Here is a 24,098-nt window from a genome sequence, read left to right on the forward strand (position 1 = left end):
ATTGGCCAATGAGATGTGTCAAAGAATGGCACATTTACTTCACCAATGGTTACAAATTCCATACACATGAATGGTCTAAAGGAAAAAAAACATCAAATTATGGTGTGTATGTGAAGGGCCTAACAGAGGGTTGTTATGATGATTTCTACGGCATCATTCATAAAATATATGAGCTAGAGTACAACAGCACTACTTCTCCGAACAGAGTAGTACTTTTTTATTGTGAATGGTTTGATCCTTCTAGAGCTGGTACTAGAGTTGATCCACGCTTTAATATTGTCGAACTCAACCAGAGATTAAGATATCAACCGTTTGATCCTTTCATTCTACCAACTAATGTCAGACATGTTTATTATGTGTCATATCCACCATTCCGCAATATTGACAAGCGTGGTTGGGCTGTAGCAATACAAACCAAGCCTAGAGGTCGCATTGACTCAAATGATGTTGAGGAAGATGTTGCCTACCAACTTGACCAAATGTCACAACCACAAGAAATTATTGAAGTTGAACGTATAACCGCATTGGTCGACCCTGATGGTGATGGAGATGATTTAGAAGCAATAATACAAGGTGATGAAGAACAACAAGAATAGGAAGAAGAAGAAGAAGAAGAACAAGAAGAAGAAGAAGAAGAAGAAGAAGATGATGATGATGATGATGACGACGAAGAAGAAGAAGATGATGATGATAATGACGAAGATGAAGAAGAAGAAGATGAAGATGAAGATCATGATGACGACGATTGAATGTTGCACATCTATTGTAGCAAATTGAACTATCATTTCAATAGAGTTATCTAAAATACTATCTTAAAAGTTGTATGCAATTATATTTACATAGCTATTTAAATACCATTGATCCTTCCTTATTCATTTCTTTTTTTTTTCCTTTATTTGTAACCATTTCAATGCAGTAATGACAGGACAAGGTTCAGAACATCCTGATAAAGGAAAGGGGGTAGCAAGGCCTAAAAAGAGGCAACGACAGGCACCAAAGTATGTACTTAGGGTGCCTGCTAGACTACCTACCATTGCAGCCCCCAGTACATCATCTGTGGGGCCTCCTCCTACCCCTACTACAGCCTGTTACCCATGCAGTACACCCTTCTCCTACTCCTGCAGCACACCCTTCTACTACCCCTACAGCACACCCTCTTCCTCCTCTTGTGATTATAACCCCCACTCCTCCCTCTGTGGTTTACCCCCACTCCTCCCCCTGTGGCTATTACCCCTACTCCTCTCCTTGACCCTACTTCTATACCTTCTCATCTTCTATACCGCCTTCTGAGACTGTCACACCATCTGCTGATCCAGATTCAAGTGGTGATGGTGAAGGTCTTGACCCGCCCCTCCATGATCGACCATGGATTGAGCCGTATGGTAAAGGGTAAGATTTTAATCTCTTCATATAATTTGATCTTTATACCTTACTGTAATTGAAATGACTTTTATTATGCAGGTTTATTCCATCTAGGGTTGCTTCCTAGGCCATCACACGTTCAATTAAGCAACAGTTTTTAAGTCCATGGCCTACTTGGGGAGCAATACCTAATGACGACAGAAAGCCATTCTGGGAGCACTTTCAGGTGAAAAATCCATTAAACTAATTGTCCCTCTTATTTTAGTATGTTCATTAATCCATGTTTGTTCTGTTTAATGTTACAGATAAAGGTGCAGTGGAAACCTGAACATGAAACACAGATACACAGAAATTTCCACATGAAAGCATCTCATCGGCTCTCAGAGATGTTCAGAGATGCCCGCAATGCAGGAGAGCGCCCTTACTGGCTGGGCGAACAAATTTGGAACTCTTTACTGGCTCATTGGAATACAGTAGAGTTTCGCAATAAGTGTGCCAAGGCGCAGAGAAACAGAGCATCTGAAAAGGGTGGCACCCTGCATACTGGTGGGTCGATAACCATTCATGAGCATGCCATTCGTATGGTAAAATTTCATTGCCTAACATTTTCTTTCATATATAAGTTATGTATTTTCTATTTCATATGTACACTTCTAATGATGATGATTATGGTACAGGCACAAGCTCTGGGACGGGCGGTCCATGTTGATGAGGTCTTTGCACAGACTCATGTTCGGAAGGGCACTAATCAATTCGTTGATGAAAGATCTCGGAAGACTCATGTAAGCAAATAACACTATAAGACTTACTAATTTTTCATTTATGTTATATCATTTCCTAACTGATAACAGTTGAAAAACTGTTATTTTCATCCTTAAAATTGACACAAAAAGCAACCTTTACACTTGGAAACTAGCTTGAAATCATGCTTTTCTTCATATTTTCATAAATAAGAGAGTTGGACAGGTTTATGCTTGATTTCAGTGTTTTTGTGCAGGTTTTAAGGTGAATTTGGTAAAAGAAGTGAAGAAGGAGAGAGATGGAATCAGAAAAGACATCAAAAAGTGCAAAAGGAGAAGCCGAAGTCACCGCTCAGCGGCAGTTTACCGCTGAGCGGCACTCAGGAGCTTACGGGAGGTCCGCTGAGGGGCAAAATGGCCGCTGAGGGGAAGAAACTACTCACGCACTTACCGCTGAGCTGCACTTTACCGTTGAGCGGCACTTTTATGGGCTTGGACCTAATTTTCTGTAATTTACGAATAATATATAAGCTTTAGGGTTTCCTAGGGTTAGGTATCCTTGGCAGAAACGAAGAAAACACTCTCTCTTCCACCCCTTTGAAGGAGGATCTTGGATGCTCAGGCTTCCTCTTCACCTTTCTAGGGTTTTATCTTTCATTCTTTCATTGTTATTCATCTAGGTTCACCATGAACATGGTGAACTAAACTTTGTATGTTTGTTGGGGAATCAATGTAATCTTTTGAAGCTCTCATATATGGAATTTGTTTTTACATCTTTTATTTAAGACATATGCTTTCTTTCATCATTAGTTAGGGTTTTTCCTCTTTGCTTAATGCTTGCGTTGTTTAACTCATTCAATGGATGATTATTGGTTTTGTCGATACGGGAACGTACGGGGAAGTCTAGATCCGGGGAATTTCCCCCAATAAGTATATTGGTTGCCTTAAGCTCCTGTGCTAAATAAACTAATTATTAGGAATGCTAGGAATTGTATGAACTCGTAATTAGGGAGAAGCCTTCTTGAAAGGTACTTTAGAGAGTGGCATTAACAATGATGATTTGAATGTTGAATTCCGAAAATATATGAGAGTGGATGAGATGAAATTGATCCCCAACAACATATTCATACGTATATTTCGTTGAAAGTGTTTATCTTTTGCCTTTGCCATTGATCAAAACTTCATGCATACATGTTTATTTTCGTCTTTTGCATAATATAATCCAAATATTTCGTCTTTAAGTCTTAGCTAATTAACAAACCACACAACTAAACTAGGTCGTGAGTCCTTTGGGAAGAACGATACTTGGTCTTACCAAGTTTATTACTTGAACGATTCGGTCATACTTGCCGATAGTAAAACAAGTTTGTGACGCCGTATTTCGGTGTTCATAAATTTGTCCATCAAGTTTTTGGCGCCGTTGCCGGGGACTCGTGGTTTAACTGTTTAATTTGTGTGATTATTGATTATCTTTGACTTTAATTTTTAATTTCTGTTTTTATTTTCTATTTTTATTTTTTCTGTTTTTATTTGATTTGGTTTTATTTTATTTTATTTTATTTTATTTTTATTTTTATTTGATTTTATTAGATTTTATTTGATTAGATTTTATTTTATTTTATCTTCTGAATCTATATCTTTTCCTATATCTTTTTGTGCTAACAAATTTTTTCTAGGGTTTGGTTTTCTTGTGTATGCAGGAGGCAATTCGAACAAGGAGCAAGAAAACAACAGAACCTCTTCTTGAAGGTCTAGACGAGAGTAGACGGAGGAGAAGAATCCGAACATCTAGAGAACTTTTCCTTCCTCCGGAAACTCTGTTACAACCATCACCACAAGGTTCTGTTCATAGCACAGAAAATATGGAGAACAATAATATCAGAAGAACTCTTGCTGACTACACCAATATAGCTGGACCTCAGCACTTTAACAGCATAGTGATAACAGTTGAAAAACTGTTATTTTTATGATTAAAATTGACACTAAAAGCAACCTTCACACTTAGAAACTAGCTTGAAATCATACTTTTCTTTATATTTTTGGAAATAAGAGAGCTGGACAGGTTTATGCTTGATTTCAGTGTTTTTGTGCAGGTTTTAAGGTGAATTTGGTGAAAGAAGTGAAGAAGGAGAGAGATGAAATCAGAAAAGACATCAAAAAGTGCAAAAGGAGAAGCCGAAGTCACCGCTCAGCGGCAGTTTACCGCTGAGCGGCACTCAGGCAGTCACGGGAGATCCGCTGAGGGGCAAAATGGCCGCTGAGGGGAGAAAACAAGACACGCACTTACTGCTGAGCGGTAATTTACCGCTGAGCGGCACTTTAATGGGCTTGGACCTAAGTTTTTGTAATTTACGAATGGTATTTAAGCTTTAGGGTTTCCTAGGGTTAGGTATCTTTGGCTGGGAGGAAGCAGAAACACACTTTTCACCCCTTGGGGGTAGATTGGGAGATGGTGACGGCTCTCCTTTTCTCTTTCTGGGGTTTTTCTATCTCTTTCATTCTTCCATTATTATTCATCTAGTTTCACCATGAATATGGTGAACTAAACCTTGTATGTTTGTTGGGGAATCAATGTAATCTTTTGAAGCTCTCATATATGGAATTTGTTCTTACATCTTTTAATTAAGACTTATGCTTTCTTTCATCATTAGTTAGGGTTTTTCCTCTTTGCGTAATGCTTGCATTGTTTAACTCATTCGATGCATGATTATTGGTTTTGTCGATACGGGCGCGTACGGGGAAGTCTAGATCCGGGGAATTTCTCCCAATATTTTATTGGTTGTCGTTAAGCTCCTGCACTTATGAACTGATCATTAGGAATGCTAGGAATTGTATGAACTCGTGATTAGGGAGAAGCCTTCTTGAAAGGTACATTAGAGAGTGGCATTAACAATGATGATTTGAATGTTGAATTCCTAAAATATATGAGAGTGGATAAGATGAAATTGACCCTCAACAACATATTCATATATATATTTCATTGAAAGTGTTTATCTTTTGCTTTTTTCCATTGATCAAAAACTTCATGCATACATATTTAATTTTCGTCTTTTGCATATATAAAAATCCAAATATTTTGTCTTTAAGTCTTAGCTAATCACTAAACCACACAACTAAACTAGGCCGTGAGTCCTTTGGGAAGAACGATACTTGGTCTTACCAAGTTTATTACTTGAACGATTCGGTCATACTTGCCGATTGAAAAACAAGTTTGTGACATCATAATTTGGTGTTCATAAATTTGTCCATCACATAGCTAGACCAAGAGTCAATGCAGCTAATATGGAGGTCAAACCAGCACTGATCCAACTGGTAAAAAGCAACCAATTCAATGGGTTATCACATGAAAGCCCATATGAGCACCTCACTACATTCAATGAGATTTGCAATACAGTGAAAATTAATGGGGTGCTAGATGAAGCGATCAAACTTAGTTTGTTTCCTTTCTCATTGGGAGGCAATGCTAAACTTTGGTTGAATTCTTTCCCAGAAGGAAGTTTCACAGAATGGGAAGCAGTGGTAACAAAGTTTTTAAACAAGTACTTTCCACAATCAAAGGTGACAAAAGGCAAGCAAGAGATTTCTTCATTTAGGCAAGGCATGGAAGAATCACTGGGGCATGCATGGGATAGATACAAAAGTCTGCTAAGAAAAACACCCACGCATGGCTTTGAAGAACAGGAAGTAGTCTTAACTTTCCTTGGAGGGCTTGGTTCACAAACCAAGATGATGCTGGACGCCTCAGCAGGAGGCAATATTAAATGGAAAACTCCAGAGGAAGCAATAGAGATTATAGAAAACATGGCTACTAGTGATAATGAGCTGCACAGTGAGAGAGGAGCTCCTATGCAACAAAAAGGAGTTGTCCAATTACAGACACATGATGCCTTGCTAGCTCAAAACAAAATTCTAACTCAACAGCTGGAGACTCTGACTAAAACTCTTGCACAATTACCCAAAGAGTTGAAAATTACTGCACAGGTACAAACCCAGTTGTGCGAATTATGTGGAGGTGACCATATCAATGGTCAATGTGCCTTTCCAGTTGAAGCTGTAGAGGATGTTAATTTCATGGCCAATCAATTTCCATACCGTCAAGGGAACTACAATCAAGGGTGGAAACCACATCCAAGCATTGGTCAAGGACAAACTGGGCAAGTTAGTCAATATAATAAGCAACAGCAACCCACCTTTTGGCAACAGTTATCTATGCTTAATGAAAGATCAACAAGGTTGGAAGAAACTCTTCAGCAATTCATACAAAAAACTGAATCTTCTCAAAAGAGCACTGAAGCTGCTATAAAGAACTTGGAGATTCAAATGGGTCAGATTACCAAGCAATTGGAAGAAAGGCCAAATAGAAATTTTGGGGCTAATACTGAGGTTAACCCCAGAGAAGAATGCAAGGTGGTAAAGAGTGTTGATGATGAGAAAGTTGAGTTAGATACAAAAGAAAGAAGAGAAATAGAGAGCAAAAGTACTTTTCCTTTTCCAATCCATAAGGGAAACAACTGGACTTCACAGAATTATTCAGAATGGTGGATAATGAAGCACCTTGGGAACAGATTCTACAGCAAATCAAAGTTTACACAAAGTCTGATGAAAACATCTCTACAAAGAAAAGACGAAGAGATGATGAAGCAAAGGAGTGTATAACTATTAAAAAAGAGTCATTCCCTCCTAAAGCAACAGATCCAGGCAGTTTTTCTATCCCTTGTACCATAGGGAAGAAAAAGGTGAAGAAAGCTCTCCTTGATTTAGGTTCAAGTGTTAACTTGATACCTTATTCTTTACTGGAGCAAATCGACAATGTTAATGTGAAACCTGTAAAGGTTAATCTAGTAATGGCCGATGGATCTTCAAAGGAGCCATGTGGGATTGCAGAGGACATTATAGTTTGTGTTGGCAAACTTCAGTTCTTGGCAGACTTTGTGGTGATGAAGATGGAGACAGAGAAGATACCTATCATACTTGGAAGACCGTTTATGAAAACGGCCAGAGCTATCATTGATGTAAATGAAGGTATAGTAGTGCTTCAGGACAGAGAGGAGAGAGTGGTTATAGACGTCTTTAAAGATGAGACGCAAGCACAGGAGGAGGAAGCTAGTTATAAAGCTGCGTTTCAAGATGCACACATGACTAGCCGTAAAGATGAAAATATCAAGGTTACAGGTAACCATTGTTTGTTGTTTCAGGTACCCAAGGAAGAAAAGATTGGAAGAGGAGGAGAAATTCCTAGTGACTGGGAGAAAAGAAGACTCCAACTTGGCACACCTGTAAGAATCAAGAACAAGTTGTGGGTTGTGAAGGGCTTTAAAGAGAAGGAGATGATAGAGATAGAGTCTCCATATTCTAGAAGGACCAAAACAGTTCACAGGAAATAGCTGAGGAGTTGGTGGAATGACAACATCAACTATAAAGAAGATGGAACTTGAACTTTATTGGGTCAAGCTAATGACGTTAAAAGAGCGCTTGCTGGGAGGCAACCCAGTGGATTTAAAAACTTTTGATTTGGCTGTGTAATTTTTAATTTGTGGACTCTATTTTTGTAACTATTTTGTTGGAGATAGTATCTACTGCAGGATACTATGTTTGTAACACCTACTGATGGGTGTTGGTAAGAAAATTTTGCACCTACTGATGGGTGTTGGTGGATTTTGGGTCAGGCTCGTGACGTTAAACAAGCGCTACCTGGGAGGCAACCCAGTTGATTGAATATTTCTGTTTGTTTATTTTAATTAGGGTTTGCATAAGCATTTTAAACATTGAATTGCAGGGAACCAGTGAGGGGCATGTATGGGAGGCACGTAGGTTAAGAAAAGAAGGAGAAGAGCACATCACGAAAGTGCCGCTGAGCGGTAATTTACCGCTGAGCGGTACTCTCGCAGAATGGGCTTTAGTTCCCCTTAGCGGGACCCGAGCCCATTAGGGTATTTTTAAACCCTAAGCTGCGCAAGTTCTCATACTTTCAGGTTTTTCTCTGCACAAACACTCCCACATACCTTCTCCAAGGTTTTCCACATCTTTTCACTCTTCCCTCTTAAGAAAATTTCTCTTCCACTCACTTTTTCACTAGTGTGCCATCAAAGTTTGGGGTTGGAAGAGAGCATTCTAGCTTGGAAGCATTCTCATTGCATCTAGTATCTCCACCCAAGTAAGTAAAATGCATTTTGTTCATTCTAGGGTTCTTGAATTTGAATGTGATTGTCAAAGCATGAATATTTAGGGGTTTTGATTTCTATGCATGATTTAATGATATATTTGATGTTTGAACCGATTAAACTGCATGATTATGAACTGGAAAACTGAAAATTGCATTTGGGTGGAGTTAGGACAGTTTTAAAACAAGATTTTCAAAAATCTGCAGAGTTACCGCTGAGGGGTAAACTGCCGCTGAGCGGCACTCTGCCAAATTTGGTTTTTCTGATTTTTTGTGATCTGGAATGTGGCACTGGTGGCGCTGAGGGGAACTTCTGGCCCTTAGCGGTGGTTTAGCTTCGAAAGGAATTGTGTTCTATGTTGTACTAATGATTAACATCATGTTCTGTGGTTTTGTATTTGTGTTTGAATGTAGGAATGGCATCCTCTTCAGGAAAGAGATTGAAAACCATGGCAACCAAGAGAAAGGAAAAGGAACCAGAGCAACCCCACTCTAGCAGGTTCCTCTCTAGGAAACATGAGAAGCACTTTAGGGTGGTTCAGGACAGGAGACTTCTGATGGAGAGAAAGGTTGGAATGATACCTAACTTTGCTCCTCAATTTGGAGAACAAGTGTTAGGGAATGACTGGGGAAAGCTAGCCACCTATCCTGCACCTGCCAACATAGCTGTGGTAAAGGAATTTTACACCAATGCAAAGAAGATTGGTCATTATCCAGCTGAGAATTATTTGGGCTATGTCAGAGGCCATGCTATCATGTGCTGATTATGAAGATGTGGAGAGAGTACTGTGTATACCTGGAGGACACTTCCAAAGGAATCGATCTGGCTCAGTGGTTAACATTAGGAGGACGGATTTGACTCCTCTTGCAAAGTATTGGATGGCGTTTTCTCATGCCAACATTCAGCCATGTTCACATGTGTCAGATATTACTCTCAGCAGGGCACTATTCATCTATTGTGCTATCAGAAACTTGAATGTTAATATTGGGCAGGTGATAGATGATGAGATTAGTGTGTGCGCCAATACCTCAAACAACAAAGCACCACTAGGACATCCCTCTTTGATCACTCACCTTTGCAAGATAGCTGGGGTGGACACTTCTGCTCCACCATTTGAGAGGCCAAGAAAAGCTATTGATGAGGCTTATTACAGACAGTATTGTGGAGGTGAGGAAACAGCTCAGCCAGTTCCACCACGCCATGCTCGTAGAGAGAGAGGGCCAGCATAGAGCCAGACATCTGCTGAGACACATGAAGCAGAACCATTCCAGATGAGGGACATGTATATGTCTCTTATAGGTGCTCAGTTGCAGTCCATTCACAGAGGGCAGGTGGCCACTACTGAGATGATTGTGGGGATGTATGATACACCTCCAGCCCACAGGTGGACTATGGATGAATTCCATAATGTGGTAGCTTGGCCAGAGGAACCAGTGCATGGAGGAGGAGCTGGAGCAGCTGAAGCTTCAGTTAGAGAGATGGAGGAAGATGAAGCTGATGATGATGATGCATTTGAAGATGATGAAGATGAGGAAAAAGAGGAAGATACAGAGGACAGCTCAGACTGATGAGGAGTTGAGATAGCATTTACTGATAAATGCTATGATATGATTATGCTTTTGTGGTTTAAGTTTTCTGAACTTATTTGTTTTTGTTTTTAGATTAGGGTTTGATGTACTCTATTGAACACCTCGTTTGTTATGATGGTTTGCTATTAACTGTGATTGTTTGATAAGTAATGCTTGATGATGCTTATTGATTGATTGATGTTGAGACGATGTGCACATTAAAATGCTTATACAGGTGATTCACAAGCTTTGTGAACAAATGCATGATATTATGATTGTGATTGTGAAATTAAGCAGGATGTGTATGTCAAATGTGAATGAGCTTATATGTGAGGTTTTGAGCTTCAGAGATTGAATGCTATTACTTTGGAAACATGAATGATTTTGCCTAGGTTTTCTATGATTGAATCAATTGTTTGTTTTTGCATCATGTGATCAAGGCCGTTTGTTGGAACCCTTTTTATTGGCCTAATTCATAAAGTTAGCCCACTAAAAGAGAACACTTAGTGTTTTATCCTTTGAACCCTTAGCCTTGAACATACACTAAAAATCCTTGATTGAAAATCTGTACCTTGAGTTAAGTAGAAGATCTTGTGTGGTATTGTTAAATGTTCAAGTTTGGGGTTGTTGGGAAAACATGAAAAAGGAAAAGCATTGAGCTAAGAGCTAAAAAGTAAGAATAAGCAAAGAAAAAGAAAAGAAAAGAAAAAGAAGCAAAGCTCGATGCAAATGCAAAGGCAAAGTTGGGAAAAATAAGAATAATTGTGTTGTTATGATTCTCTTAACTCAAGGATTTTGTGATCCAGAAAAACCAATTTTCTTGTTAGCCCAGCCACATTATAAGCCATTGAAAAGTCCTTGTGATGATGCATGCTTGTGAATGTTTTTGATTGTGGTAAAATGAAAGGCAAAGTTGATTCATGTGACATTGTGATAGTAGAGTGAATGAGTGAGTACCTCCTATACACTTGTGTGTGAGTGAAACACTTTACCTAGTGAGGAAATATTCCATGAAAACATGAACATCCATGCTTAATTGATTGATCATTCATGAAAAATAGCATTTGTTGGAATTTAAATGACTTTGTGAACACTAAAGCATGTGCACATCTTGATTGAACTCTTGGTCATAAGTTTGAGTGAAGTTGTTACTTATCTTGAAAAAGAGGATTTTTGAATGAGTGAACCATCATATGAATTGGTTGAAGATTGAGTTACATTTTGTTTGCTTGAGGACAAGCAAAGTTCTAAGTTTGGGGTTGTGATAACAGTTGAAAAACTGTTATTTTCATGCTTAAAATTGACACAAAAAGCAACCTTTACACTTAGAAACTAGCTTGAAATCATGCTTTTCTTCATATTTTCATAAATAAGAGAGCTGGACAGGTTTATGCTTGATTTCAGTGTTTTTGTGCAGGTTTTAAGGTGAATTTGGTAAAAGAAGTGAAGAAGGAGAGAGATGGAATCAGAAAAGACATCAAAAAGTGCAAAAGGAGAAGCCGAAGTCACCGCTCAGCGGCAGTTTACCGCTGAGCGGCACTCAGGAGCTTACGGGAGGTCCGTTGAGGGGCAAAATGGCCGCTGAGGGGAAGAAACTACTCACACACTTACCGCTGAGCGGCACTTTACCGCTGAGCGGCACTTTTATGGGCTTGGACCTAATTTTCTGTAATTTACGAATAATATATAAGCTTTAGGGTTTCCTAGGGTTAGGTATCCTTGACAGAAACGAAGAAAAACTCTCTCTTCCACCCCTTTGAAGGAGGATCTTGGATGCTCAGGCTTCCTCTTCACCTTTCTAGGGTTTTATCTTTCATTCTTTCATTGTTATTCATCTAGGTTCACCATGAATGGTGAACTAAACTTTATGTTTGTTGGGGAATCAATGTAATCTTTTGAAGCTCTCATATATGGAATTTTTTTTACATCTTTTATTTAAGACATATGCTTTCTTTCATCATTAGTTAGGGTTTTTCCTCTTTGCTTAATGCTTGCGTTGTTTAACTCATTCAATGCATGATTATTGGTTTTGTCGATACGGGAACGTACGGGGAAGTCTAGATCCGGGGAATTTCCCCAATAAGTATATTGGTTGCCTTAAGCTCCTGTGCTAAATAAACTAATTATTAGGAATGCTAGGAATTGTATGAACTCGTAATTAGGGAGAAGCCTTCTTGAAAGGTACTTTAGAGAGTGGCATTAACAATGATGATTTGAATGTTGAATTCGAAAATATATGAGAGTGGATGAGATGAAATTGATCCCCAACAACATATTCATACGTATATTTCATTGAAAGTGTTTATCTTTTGCCTTTGCCATTGATCAAAACTTCATGCATACATGTTTATTTTCGTCTTTTGCATAATATAATCCAAATATTTCGTCTTTAAGTCTTAGCTAATCAACAAACCACACAACTAAACTAGGCCGTGAGTCCTTTGGGAAGAACGATACTTGGTCTTACCAAGTTTATTACTTGAACGATTCGGTCATACTTGCCGATAGTAAAACAAGTTTGTGACGCCGTATTTCGGTGTTCATAAATTTGTCCATCACTAACATTGCTTTTAATGTTTCAACAGGAGGAATTTTCTACGAGACTTTCACAGGTTAGATCTGAACATGATTCAGCTCCTACACCGGATGATGGCAGTAATGTAGAAGACGACATACGTAGGACACAGTGTTGGGTCGAGATCATTGGTGGCAAGAAAAAGGGTCGACTGTACGGTGCAGGACAACTTGCTGCAAACTATAGCACATCGAGAGGAGGTACTCTGAAGCACCAACCTTCTTCTTCCACCACTGCTCCTGACGAGGTCGTTCTCTGCCTCACGCAGGCACTGGAGCAACGTGACCAGGAAATCACTGATCTGAGTGTTGCCTGAAACTTCACAGGACGTACAAAATATCCCTCCGACCCAACCACGACCCTCCTCGTCATCCGCTGCCCCTCAGCAGCCCACATCAGTCCAACCCTCATCAGTCCAACCCTCATTAGTCCAACCCTCATCAGTCCAACCCACATCAGTCCAGCCATCAATTGAGGAGCAGGATAATGATGATCATTCTGATGATAACTATGTACATTATTAGTTTCATTTTCTTATTACTTGTTATAGAAACATTTGGATATTACAACATTTGGAGTTTAGATCATTTCAATGTTAGATGAACTTGGTGACTTTGGATGTTAGAACATCATTAAGATTGATTGTTTTATGTTTTAACTATAAATATATGTTCTATGGATTGATGGATAGTCTATATAGATTAATGTATGTTCTATGGATATTGATCAATGATTGCATCTTTGAGATGCACATTATGCAGGTCTGTTTGTGATTGAAAACTGTTATGCAGGTCTATTTATGTTGTTGGTTTCGCCATAAATACAATTTTTCCTTACATTTCCCTCCAACTTACCGAAGGCTTTTGCCCTTCGGTAAATACCCACGTTAGGTAATTACCGAAGGCTTTTGCCCCTCGGAAATTACCGAAGGTTTCTGCCCTTTGGTAATTACCGAAGGCTTCTACCCTTCGATAATTACCGAAGGCTTATGACCCTCGGTAATTACTGAAGGCTTTTGACCCTCGGTAATTACCGAAGGCTTTTGGTCCTCGGTAATTACCAAAGGACAGAAGCCCTCGGTAATTGTTAGCGACAAGGGATTTACCGAGGGCTTATTGGTCGTCGATAAGCCGTCTGTAAATACCCTTTTCCGAGGGCTTATGGCATTTTCCGAGGGCTTTTGGCCTTCGGTAATACCCTTATTTTTTGTAGTGTATGAAAGGATTTTCATAAAAAAAATCATGGATTTTCTTTTCATAATAGGTTTTTATTTCCTATATGAGTTTGGTGTGATCCTATTTTTTTTTTTAATTTTTAATAAAATTTTCATGTAATGGAAGCATATTTTTGAAATATATTCTCAATATTTATTTAATTTGAGTTATTGTAAATGATTTAAAAAAATCCTATACAATGCTTCTGTCTTTAGCATAAATAAAAGAAAAATATAATAAAACAGAAATGACTATATATGAAAGAAACGAGTGTAAATCAAAAAGATAAATGTGGAAGAGATAAGTAAAGATGAGGAATTCTTAAGATATATATATATATATATATATATATATATATATATATATATATATATATATATATATATATATATATATATATATATAATATGGGGTTTGTTAACGCGCGTACGCCTGTTTTTCAGTTGGTACATTTTAACAATGTGTACCGGGTTTTAGTAGACAAAAATATCCTTATATACCATGGATTCTAAGTTTTAAGGTTAAGGGTATTTTAATAATTTTGATTCTCAAAACTAAAAAAAAAAAAAAAGAAACCCCAAAACTCTTACTCACCTCTCTCATTCTTCTCAATCCTTTCTCTTTCATCTTTCTCACTCCAATCTTTTCTCTGTCATCCCTACTGTAGTCCCAATTGAAAAAATCAGAAACACCCTACTGTAACCCCAATTGAAAAAAATAAGAAACACTTGCGGTTAAACAATCTTACAAAAAAATGATTTTATAATGAGTTTTGATCTTATAATTTTGTCTGATCTAATTTTATCCAATTTTCACAAGCATAAGGAATTGGTAATTGACCTGGAAAAAATCAGAAATACTTGTTGTTAAACAATTTCTTACAAAAAATGATTTTATAATGAGTTTTTATTTTATAATTTTTGTCTTATCTAATTTTATCTAATTTTTACAAGCATAATGACATCAAAGAAATTGGTAATTGGCCTGGAAAAAATCAGAAACACTCTGTTGCTAAACAATTTCCTAAAAAAAATGACTTTATAATGAATTTTTATAATTTTTGTCATATATAATTTTATCTAATTTTCACAAGCATAATGACATCCGAAAGAATTGGTAATTGGCCTGGAGGGTTTTTTTTAGAGATGATGATTCAACATATGCAGATGATGAAATTAGAGAAATTAGGGAAGATGGTGAAATTGAAAAGATCTTGAATGAACCTTGCCTAAAGGTGAATATGTCAATTACTCAACTCTTTACAAAGGCAAATTGTTTAAAGCCAAGTGTTTCTGATTTTTTCAATTGTGACTACAATAGCGATGACAGAGAAAAGGTTGGAGTGAGAGAAGTGAAAGAGAAAGGATTGAGAGGAATGAGAGAGGTGAGTAAGGGTTTGGGGTTTTCTTTTTTTTTTTTTTTAAGTTTTGAGAATCAAAATTATTAAAATACCCTTAACCTTAAAACTTAAAATTCATGATATATAAGGGTATTTTTGTCTACTAAAATCCGATACACATTGCTAAAATGTACCAACTGGCAAACCCCTATATATATATATATATAATATATATATATATATATATATATATATATATATATATATATTTATATATATATATATATTATATATATATATATATATATATATATATTTCGAGAATTTAATTAACTGCCTCCGAAATGTTTATTAATTTATTATTTAGTCGATAAATGCTGAGTATGTGGGAAAGCAACAACACGTTCAGATTTTTGAATTTCATTTTCAGTAGGATCCCGTTCAAATTGTTTGCTTTACGTAGCGTGCGAGATTCTCTAGTGCTAGTATGAACATTCACTTGAATATAGGTAAAATAAAAATAAGGTTTAATAGGTTCGAAGGTCCCTATATTTGCGGGTTCGTTTCACTTGGGTCCTCTAATTTTAGAAGTGATCAATTAGTCCCTAATTTAACAAAATTGAGTCAATAATACCCTTTCCGTTAAATGCAAGGGAATCTGAATGCAAATTAAACAGGTGGCATGCTGAGGCATCATTTTATTTGCAGGTGGCAGAGTTTGAGCTTAATACGTGGCAATTTCTGCAATTTTTAATTTGCATTCAGATTCCCTTGCATTTAACGGAAAGGGTATTATTGACTCAATTTTGTTAAATTAGGAACCTAATTGATCACTTCTAAAATTGGAGGACCCAAGTGAAACGAACCCGCAAATATAGGGACCTCCGAACCTATTAAACCTAAAAATAAATATAAGATGATACGTATATATAAGAATCAAAACCAACCCATTTGAGCAAGTTGCAAAACAAAATAAGTAGTTTAGTCAAGATTATGCTTGAACTGAAAATTAGGAATTAAAATAAGCAATTGCGAACTCAGTCAGGTTGTTATTATTCTTGCTGCTTAGTTAAACTATTTTGCATTCATAATGGTTCGTGATCTATTCGATTATAGATATTTAGACCAGTACATATTTATAAATGTAGGAAAAAAAAAAACCTACAAAATTAAAATCTTCTTCTGGTAGTAGAGACGAAAACGAAGTATTAAAATATTTTTCTCAATTTTCTATGAATTTGTAACGTTTTGATTTTCACCAACATTTGTTTTTAATTTTTCAAAAAATTTACTCTTAAAAATCTAAAGAAACGTGAGATTTCTGATAACTTTCGAATTACGAAGCATTTTCTGAATATTTGCCTGATCTATTCTTTTTATTATAAATTTTAAATAAATATATATTATTATTATATATATATATATATATATATATATATTATATATAATGTATAATTAATTTATGTTCCAAACATGATCAATATGTTCGATCATCTTGAAGAAGATAATTTAATTTCTTTAAATCTTCCAGAATACGATTGTGCTAATTTCTACAAGAATAATCACTAAAAGATATTATTTTTGTGACAATTAAAATTGTAAATTTTAATAATTAAAAACTGTCATAAATAAAATTTTAAATAGTTAAAATAATCCTTTAATTATATATGTTAAAAACACTTTGTAACAAGAATATTTTAACTACTGATATTTTTGCTAGAAAATGAAAAAATAAATTTAGAGATTAAAAACCATTACAATTTAGTCTTTTGTTTTTATAATCTTTTATTATATTCTAATAATTAAAAATCTTTCAAAATATATCATATTTTATTATTATTTAACATTTATTAAAGGTCTTGAACCACCACAAATTATTTAATTTTTTTATTTATATTTTCAATCATTATTTTTTACTGATTTTATAATAAATAATTAAATTATTTATTTTATTTAGAATTATTTTTTAAGGTGATAAAAATAGTATTAATAATTAAATTTTCATTTAAACTAAACATGCCATTTTTTTATATACTACATAATTATTTTTTTTGACTGATTTTATAATAAATAATTAAATTATCTATTTTATTTAATTTTTTTAAGGTGATAACAACATTTAAACTAAACATGACATTTTTTTTTATATACTACACAAAACAATATACATTATACAGCAACTATAATATGTAAACTAATCGAGAATCAAAATGACAAAAAAAAATGAAATAGGCTATCAAATAACAAACCTTACATATTTTCCATTCATGTTTTACAGTATGATATAGAAATAAAAAATTTATTGAATCGTATATAAGTATTCTCACAAAAGTTTACATTATGCGTAGTACTAAAGAAAAATGTTAATTCTGATTGAAGAGCAACACCTACAATAGTTATTGAATTGTATATAAGTTATCTGTTGGTTCCTAAAAGGGTAACTATAGAACTATTAAGTACCATAATTCCTTACAACTGGTATACATATGCTTACACCTAAATTGGCTGACTATCATTTATGGGATGTTAGAAGGTAATTTAAAGACTAAAGTGAATAAACAGATAAAACGTAAGAGTTTATAGAAAAAGAAATCACTGTATGAGTGTTTGGATATATTATGTGGTTTATATATATATATATATAGAACTAGTCTGACAGGATAAAAATGGAAGGATATAATGTCTCCAAACTAGCGAGTTAAAATAAAAAAAAAAACTATAAATAGTCAAAATTATTTAAAAAGAAAAAGAAAAATAAATAGACAAGTTGATATTGTTAACTATTCATACTAAGTCAGGTCACCTTCACTAGTAAAAAATTGGGTTTTTACAGCGCACATTATGCCACGGTTCAACGGAAACCGCAGCATAATGGTGCGCGGTGGCAGTTTTGTAAATAAATCGAACACATATGCCGCGGTTCAGAGGAGAACCGCGGCATATACTCCAGTCAACCATCCCCTTTGACGCCACGTGTGAATAAAAAATTAAATAACAGCGTATATGCCGCGGTTCTCTAGAGAACCGCGGCATATACCCCTGCCAATTTATTGCAGGGGCTGACTGGGTCAGAGAATTTCAAAAGTTACAAGGGTATATGCCGCGGTTGTCCAGAGAACCGCGGCATATACCGCAGTCACTTCTCAACTTCCCTACCAGTCAGAGAATATCAGAAGTTACAGGGGTATATGCCGCGGTTGCTCTGCGAAACCGCGGCATATACCCCTGTCATCTACTGAAATTCCCCAAAAGGCAGTTGGGGAGACAGTTGTGTTCAGCACGTCACAGACGTATATGCCGCGGTTCTACGAGCAACCGCGACATATTCTCCTATCTGAAATTAATTTAATATGTATTTGAAATATTTCGAGGTATATACCGCGGTTGCCCGCTGAACCGCGGCATATCGTTTGAAAATAATTTCAACAATGCCATTTAGGATTATTTTTTTAATCAGTATATGCCGCGGTTGGGCGTGAAACCGCGGCATATACCCTTATTATACCGCGGTTAAGTTGGGAACCGCGGTAGATTCCCCAGTTCAGAGTTAAAAATTAAAACTTGGAACAATGTCGTCTTCTTCGCGTGCCCGTCTCTGTTTCGCGTTTTTCTTCTCCCTCTGACTCCGTTCATCTCCGATTCCTCATTTTTCACCGTTTAAACTTGATATTGTTCGGTCATTATTCATTTTTGACGAGAAAAAACAGTTTTAGCCGATTAAAATCGTTTGAAACGCGTCATTCCCTCTCCGCTGCGATTTCGTTTTTTTTTCACCAAGCGTTTTCGCCGTTCCTCTTCTAGGTATTTATGCCCTTTTGCATTCTTAACATGATTTCTTCATTAGTTTTTGCATAATGCTATAGTTTTGGTAATGTATGAAGTTTCTATAGTTTTGGTAATGTATGGTATAGTTTTTGCTTTAATTTTGGTAATGCATGAAATTGCTATAGTTTTGGTAATGTATGGTATGGTTTTTGCTATAGTTTTGGTAATGTGTGTTGTAGTTCTTGTATTATTTATAAACCTTAAAATATTATTCACTAAGTTGCAATGATATGTATGAAATTGCAAGTTTGATTTTTAGTAGCTTATCTTTTTATGTAATATTTAGGAATATGGATCGAAATTGGATTAATTTACCACGTATTAGTGCTGAGGGGAGAAGTGATGATGAAGTGAAGTTTAGATGTCCTTGTGTGAACTGTTTGAATGGGAGAAAGTTGAACGCAACTCAAATTAGAGAACATCTTATATGTGATGGTTTTCTAAGATGCTATACAACATGGATCTGGCACGGCGAAGAAATACATTTTCCCACTGACTCTCAAAGTGTAAATGTTACTGATTCCACCATGGAAGAAGATCGACCGGATGAAGACAAATTGGAGGACATGATCCGCGATGTTGGAGCAGAAAATTTTGCCAAAGCTCATGTGTATGAGACGATGTCGACTGATGCGGAAACACCTTTGTATGTCGGTTCAACTAAGTTCACACGTTCTGATGATTATGGATTCATTGATCCCCAATCAATTCATGAATCAAATGATTTTGAGCAGATCAACATGAGTCTGATAAGAAGTTTTGGAAGGGGCAAGAAAATATACTTTTTGCCTTATATATCCGGGTAAGTGAACTTTGTTAACATAATAATGTTCCATATGTGATTTTAATATTTAATAGTTACGTTATTATGAATTTCAGGCGCCATTGGCAACTTCTTGTTATGTCTATGCAAGACAACTATGCTTTGTGGTTCTGCTCATTGCACAGGCCTCCTCCCACACAACTCAAACAAGCAATTGATTGGTAAGAACCTCAATGTTTGGACTTTCTTTGTTATATAAATGAATGCTAAAACCTTTTTTTATATACAGTTCTATTCCAGCAAGTATGATGATGGGTGGGAGATCAATTGTTAATAGTAGAAAGATTGCTTGGATTTCTCTCAAGGTTTGACATATGCTAAAGTCATACTTTGTTATAATTGTTTTATTTTAATGTTATTCACTAACTATTATCAACTGTGATGATATATTGTAGTGTAACAGACAAAATGGGTCATATGAGTGCGGATACTATGTAATGTATTGGATGACCCATATTGTTCGTTCTCACATCACAAGTCGCTGGGAAACGGTAATATTTAACTTTAACAAATTTTGATTTTTTCCCAAATGTTGAATTCATATACACTAATTAATATGAATTGTCTTTTGCAGAGATTCAAGACTACTACACCAGTTCCTGAGAAGTCACTATTATTCATTAGGAACGCTGCTGCGAAGTATATAATTAGATTATACAATAGCTCTTAGATTTAAACATTGCATTTGATTAGATTGAATTTTCTTAGACTTTGTACTTTATTTGATGTTGAAATACATTTGAACATGTGTTTGTTATGTTCAAATTGAATCTGTGTACATGTTTTTATATGCAGGTCTGTTTTTGTGGTAGTGGATATCACAAAAATAGACCTGCAATTTTAAAAAACTGCAGGGGAATATGCCGCGGTTGTGGTTAGAACCGCGGCATATACGAGAGTTTTTAACACCAACCGCGGCATATACGAGAATTTTAAAAAAATCAGACATATGGCCGCGGTTTTAACACCAACCGCGGCATATACGAGAGTATATTGCCGCGGTTGACCCGCGGCATATAGGGTATAAATTTTTTTTTAAAAAAATTGAATTTAGGCGGCGGTTCCAAAGACAACCGCGGCATATTCCGCAAACTATATACCGCGGTCATAACCGCGGCCTAAAGTCTCTGACTTACTACCGCGGCTGAATATGCCGCGGTTCGTAAACCGCGACGTATAGTGAAAAATAACCGCGGTAAAAGCCCCTCGCTGCACTAGTGCTTATTGGACCATGGCTTACCAAGAAATAATATAGAAACGCGTTGCATACTTTTACTTTTTCCCCTATAAATATACCATCATCAACTTCAACTTACCACTACCAATCACAAAATCCAAAGCCTAATTTTTCGTCTATCACAGACTGCTGCATTATCCGATAACAAGAGAAAATCTACTTCAACTTTCTTCATGGCTCCTTCTGATGTTACCTCAATACTGCAAACGTCTGAATCTAGCACACAAGAACCTACCACAGTGACCACGTAAGTGTTTGATCAATAATATATTGTCTCTAAAATTTATATTCATTAAGTTGTATTACTTTGCATATTTCTTTGATACGGTTAATTATATACTAACGTTAATTAAAAACATTTGTTGCATGTTCTTTTGATAAATATTAGAGAATACAGTTGTGAGAACACCGAAAACACTACTTTTACATGTGACACTGTCGTCGAAGAGGAAACAGAAGAGAGTGATTCAGGAGACGAGGAAAAAGCGAATCACAAGGGAGATAAAGGGACAGGTGCACAAACAACCGCAGATGGAATTGGAAATGCGATAGTTGAAGATAATACTGAAACTGAAAACACTCCTTGTACTTGTGACACTGTCGTTGAAGAGGAAACAGAAGAGTGATTCAAGAGAAGAAGAAAACGAGCAAAATGGGACAGAAGAGAGTGGTTTTAATGGACCAAGAAAACCGATTCACGTAGGAGATACAGGGAAACCGCCACAATCAACCAATTAGATGGAACAGAAAATGGGATCATATTATAAACACTTCTTATATATGTGAAGATGTCACCGACGAGTGATTTAGAAGAACGTGAAAAAACGACACCAAATTTAGAATGAACTCACGCTCTGGTTTCTTAATTTTCTCAATTACTTTCGCTTCTCGTTTGTTGTATTAGTTCAATTGCTACGGATATTTTTGTTGACTGCTGGTTGTTTAGAAAAGTTTTAGGTTTCCCCTTTTCAACAATAAATGATTACTTAAATATCACTTTGCTCTCTCTTCCTCTCTTTATACAAACTGTCACTGTTGTTATTTTCGACCAACAACCCAATAATCATTCTAAGTCAAACAACACGTGGCACTAAAGTTTACTATTAATAATCTATAAAAATAATAAGTTCAAGACGTATCTCGGCCAAGCAATATAAGTGGAACTTAATTTGCAATTTATATATAGAAATCACATCTTCGAAGCTTACATGCTGTACTTTCTTATACTACGTGTAATTTTTCTTCCTTCCGAGTGTCACGTCTCATTAAATGCACTACTGAGTCACCTGGTTACTCTCATAAATGCACCCACATCACACGCTCAGTGCCATTAAAACGCACTCACACACTCTCTGTGATAATGCCAAGTGTCACAGTAGAAGCTTCGGAAGTCAGTTAGTGGAGTGCAGGTGTCAACGAGAGAGTGCACGACCGCTTGGAAAGATGGTAAACAAAATGATTTTTTTTGAAAAACGCCGCCCACTCTCCTGCACGCACCTTCTTCTTCCTAACTTCAGACCTCCATTTTTCTCCTCCTTCTCTCTAGAACCCTCTTCCTCCTTCTTTCTACTGAAACTCATCATTTACCTTCTCCTTTCTCTGATCAGACACCATAGAAGTGCTCCCGGCACCGTAGACAGCAGTTTGGACCGAACAGTTTCAGAATCTGAAGCTGGTAAGTCTTCTTTTCAAAGCGTTCGTTCATGGGTGACATGCAAAACCAAGACTTGGTTGCATGCAGTGATATTATCTAAATCTTTTCATATTTTGGTTATGGTTAGCCTGAGTGGAAGAAGTAAGAAACCATTGGGGTAGAGAACTGTAAACGGACCACCGAAATTCCTACTCTTAGAACGTTCATCACTGATCCAGGTAAGGGAAGCTTATTAAATTTAATTCCTATGGTTGCACTGTACTGTACGTACGTTCTGTGTGTTGGATGAAGTATGAATTTGTGATAATTAATTTTTGGTATATGAGTATGATCATGAGTTGATGTATGAAAATGATGAACTGTGTTATGACGTGAATAAACTGAAATATGAAATGTATGATGAGATGAATAATTGAAAGTATATGCTGGGAAATGTGTTTAATATAAATGAAACTTTGATTATGAAATTCTTATGATAATGAACGTTCGTCATTCAACGGTCTTTTACCGTTCGGTATTAATAGTAGATTTTATTGGAAAGAGAATTCTTTCATTTGGAAAGGATTCCAGCTGAGGACGAACGCCCTCTTATATTAGTCTTACGTTTGAGCGTTCGGCCAAACGTAGATATCCTGAGTGTTGTGTGAGAAATTGAGAAGCTTGAAAGTATACATTCGGACACTTAGTCATTATGTTAAAAACATAACTTTACCATCTCGCCATATATAAATCCCTCTTTCTATAATTTTGAATCAGCGATGGGTCTCGACCCAAAGCGTACGTTATGAGTGGCGCTCGGTCTTATACCGAACGCTCGTTCTTTCCTTTAATTGCCAAACTAGAGAAATAGCGTTCGTCCAAAACTTCAATAAATATCCATTACCGCGTTCGGTCATTGACTGGCGGTTAGTCTCTTTGATTAAATTGTACTCTGTATAAGTATCTAAACACCTTGTGGTGTCTCTATCCATTTGGATTCGATCTATAGTTATTGTACTTAAATTATTCTAAGTATCATTTGAATTGTTCTAGAATCAGTTCATTTAACTGATTCAAGTGGTCACAACGTCCGTCATTGGAAAGGTGTTCGTTTCCTTCTGTTCAGAAATGAGTATTCCTCTGTATAGACTTAACGTTCGTCCTCATTTTGAAGAGGGCTGAACGCTCGTCATTTTATGAAAGTGGAACGAAAGATTGAATTGATATTTATGTGGAAAACTGTAATGTGCGAACGGTATAAGAAATGAAATTATGGTTGTGGATTTTGAACGAGCGTTCGAGGGAGGAACGACTCTTGGATGAAAGTTGAGATTTGTAAAGTATGAATGTGGCAAGCTTAGCTGGAGGTTCATCCTGATATTCCGTGAGTGCTCGTTCTGAAGTAGAGAGGAGTATGTCATGTGTGGGAATGGTAGGAGGTCCTAGTCCATAACTGTAACTTGGACGGAACGGACTAACCTCGGGTGGAAGCTGATGAGAATTCCAGCTATTCCACCTGGGTGCACGAACGTCGTAACTACACATAATTCATACAGTCCGGACGGTCAGTCTAGTATCAGGAATTGATTGAGTTAATGAATGGATTAAAGTATATGTTGTG

The 24,098-nt window shown here is 36.4% G+C and overlaps 1 protein-coding gene and 1 pseudogene across 1 annotated transcript; both read left to right on the forward strand.

Moving 5' to 3' along the window:
* Nucleotides 1–8: 8 nt before the first annotated feature.
* On the forward strand, nt 9–749 carry LOC148195400 (uncharacterized; annotated as a pseudogene).
* A 694-nt stretch (nt 750–1,443) lies between these two features.
* LOC148195401 (uncharacterized) lies at nt 1,444–12,722 on the forward strand. The gene is made up of 4 exons (XM_088095191.1): nt 1,444–1,461; nt 1,668–1,946; nt 2,040–2,144; nt 12,417–12,722. The coding sequence occupies exons 1-4, from the start codon at nt 1,444–1,446 to the stop codon at nt 12,720–12,722; spliced, it is 708 nt and encodes a 235-aa protein (XP_087951317.1).
* The last annotated feature ends 11,376 nt before the right edge of the window (nt 12,723–24,098 follow it).

Source organism: Vigna umbellata, chromosome 7 (genome assembly GCF_029865625.1).
Source record: "Vigna umbellata cultivar VRB3 chromosome 7, Vumbellata_1.0, whole genome shotgun sequence".
NCBI lineage: Eukaryota > Viridiplantae > Streptophyta > Magnoliopsida > Fabales > Fabaceae > Vigna > Vigna umbellata.

What these genes read in the sequence shown, in the direction of transcription:
- LOC148195401 (XM_088095191.1), top strand. An exon ending in ATGAGCATGCCATTCGTATG is followed by an intron (nt 1,947 to 2,039) that starts GTAAAATTTCAT and finishes ATTATGGTACAG; the next exon opens with GCACAAGCTCTGGGACGGGC. An exon ending in AAAGATCTCGGAAGACTCAT is followed by an intron (nt 2,145 to 12,416) that starts GTAAGCAAATAA and finishes ATGTTTCAACAG; the next exon opens with GAGGAATTTTCTACGAGACT.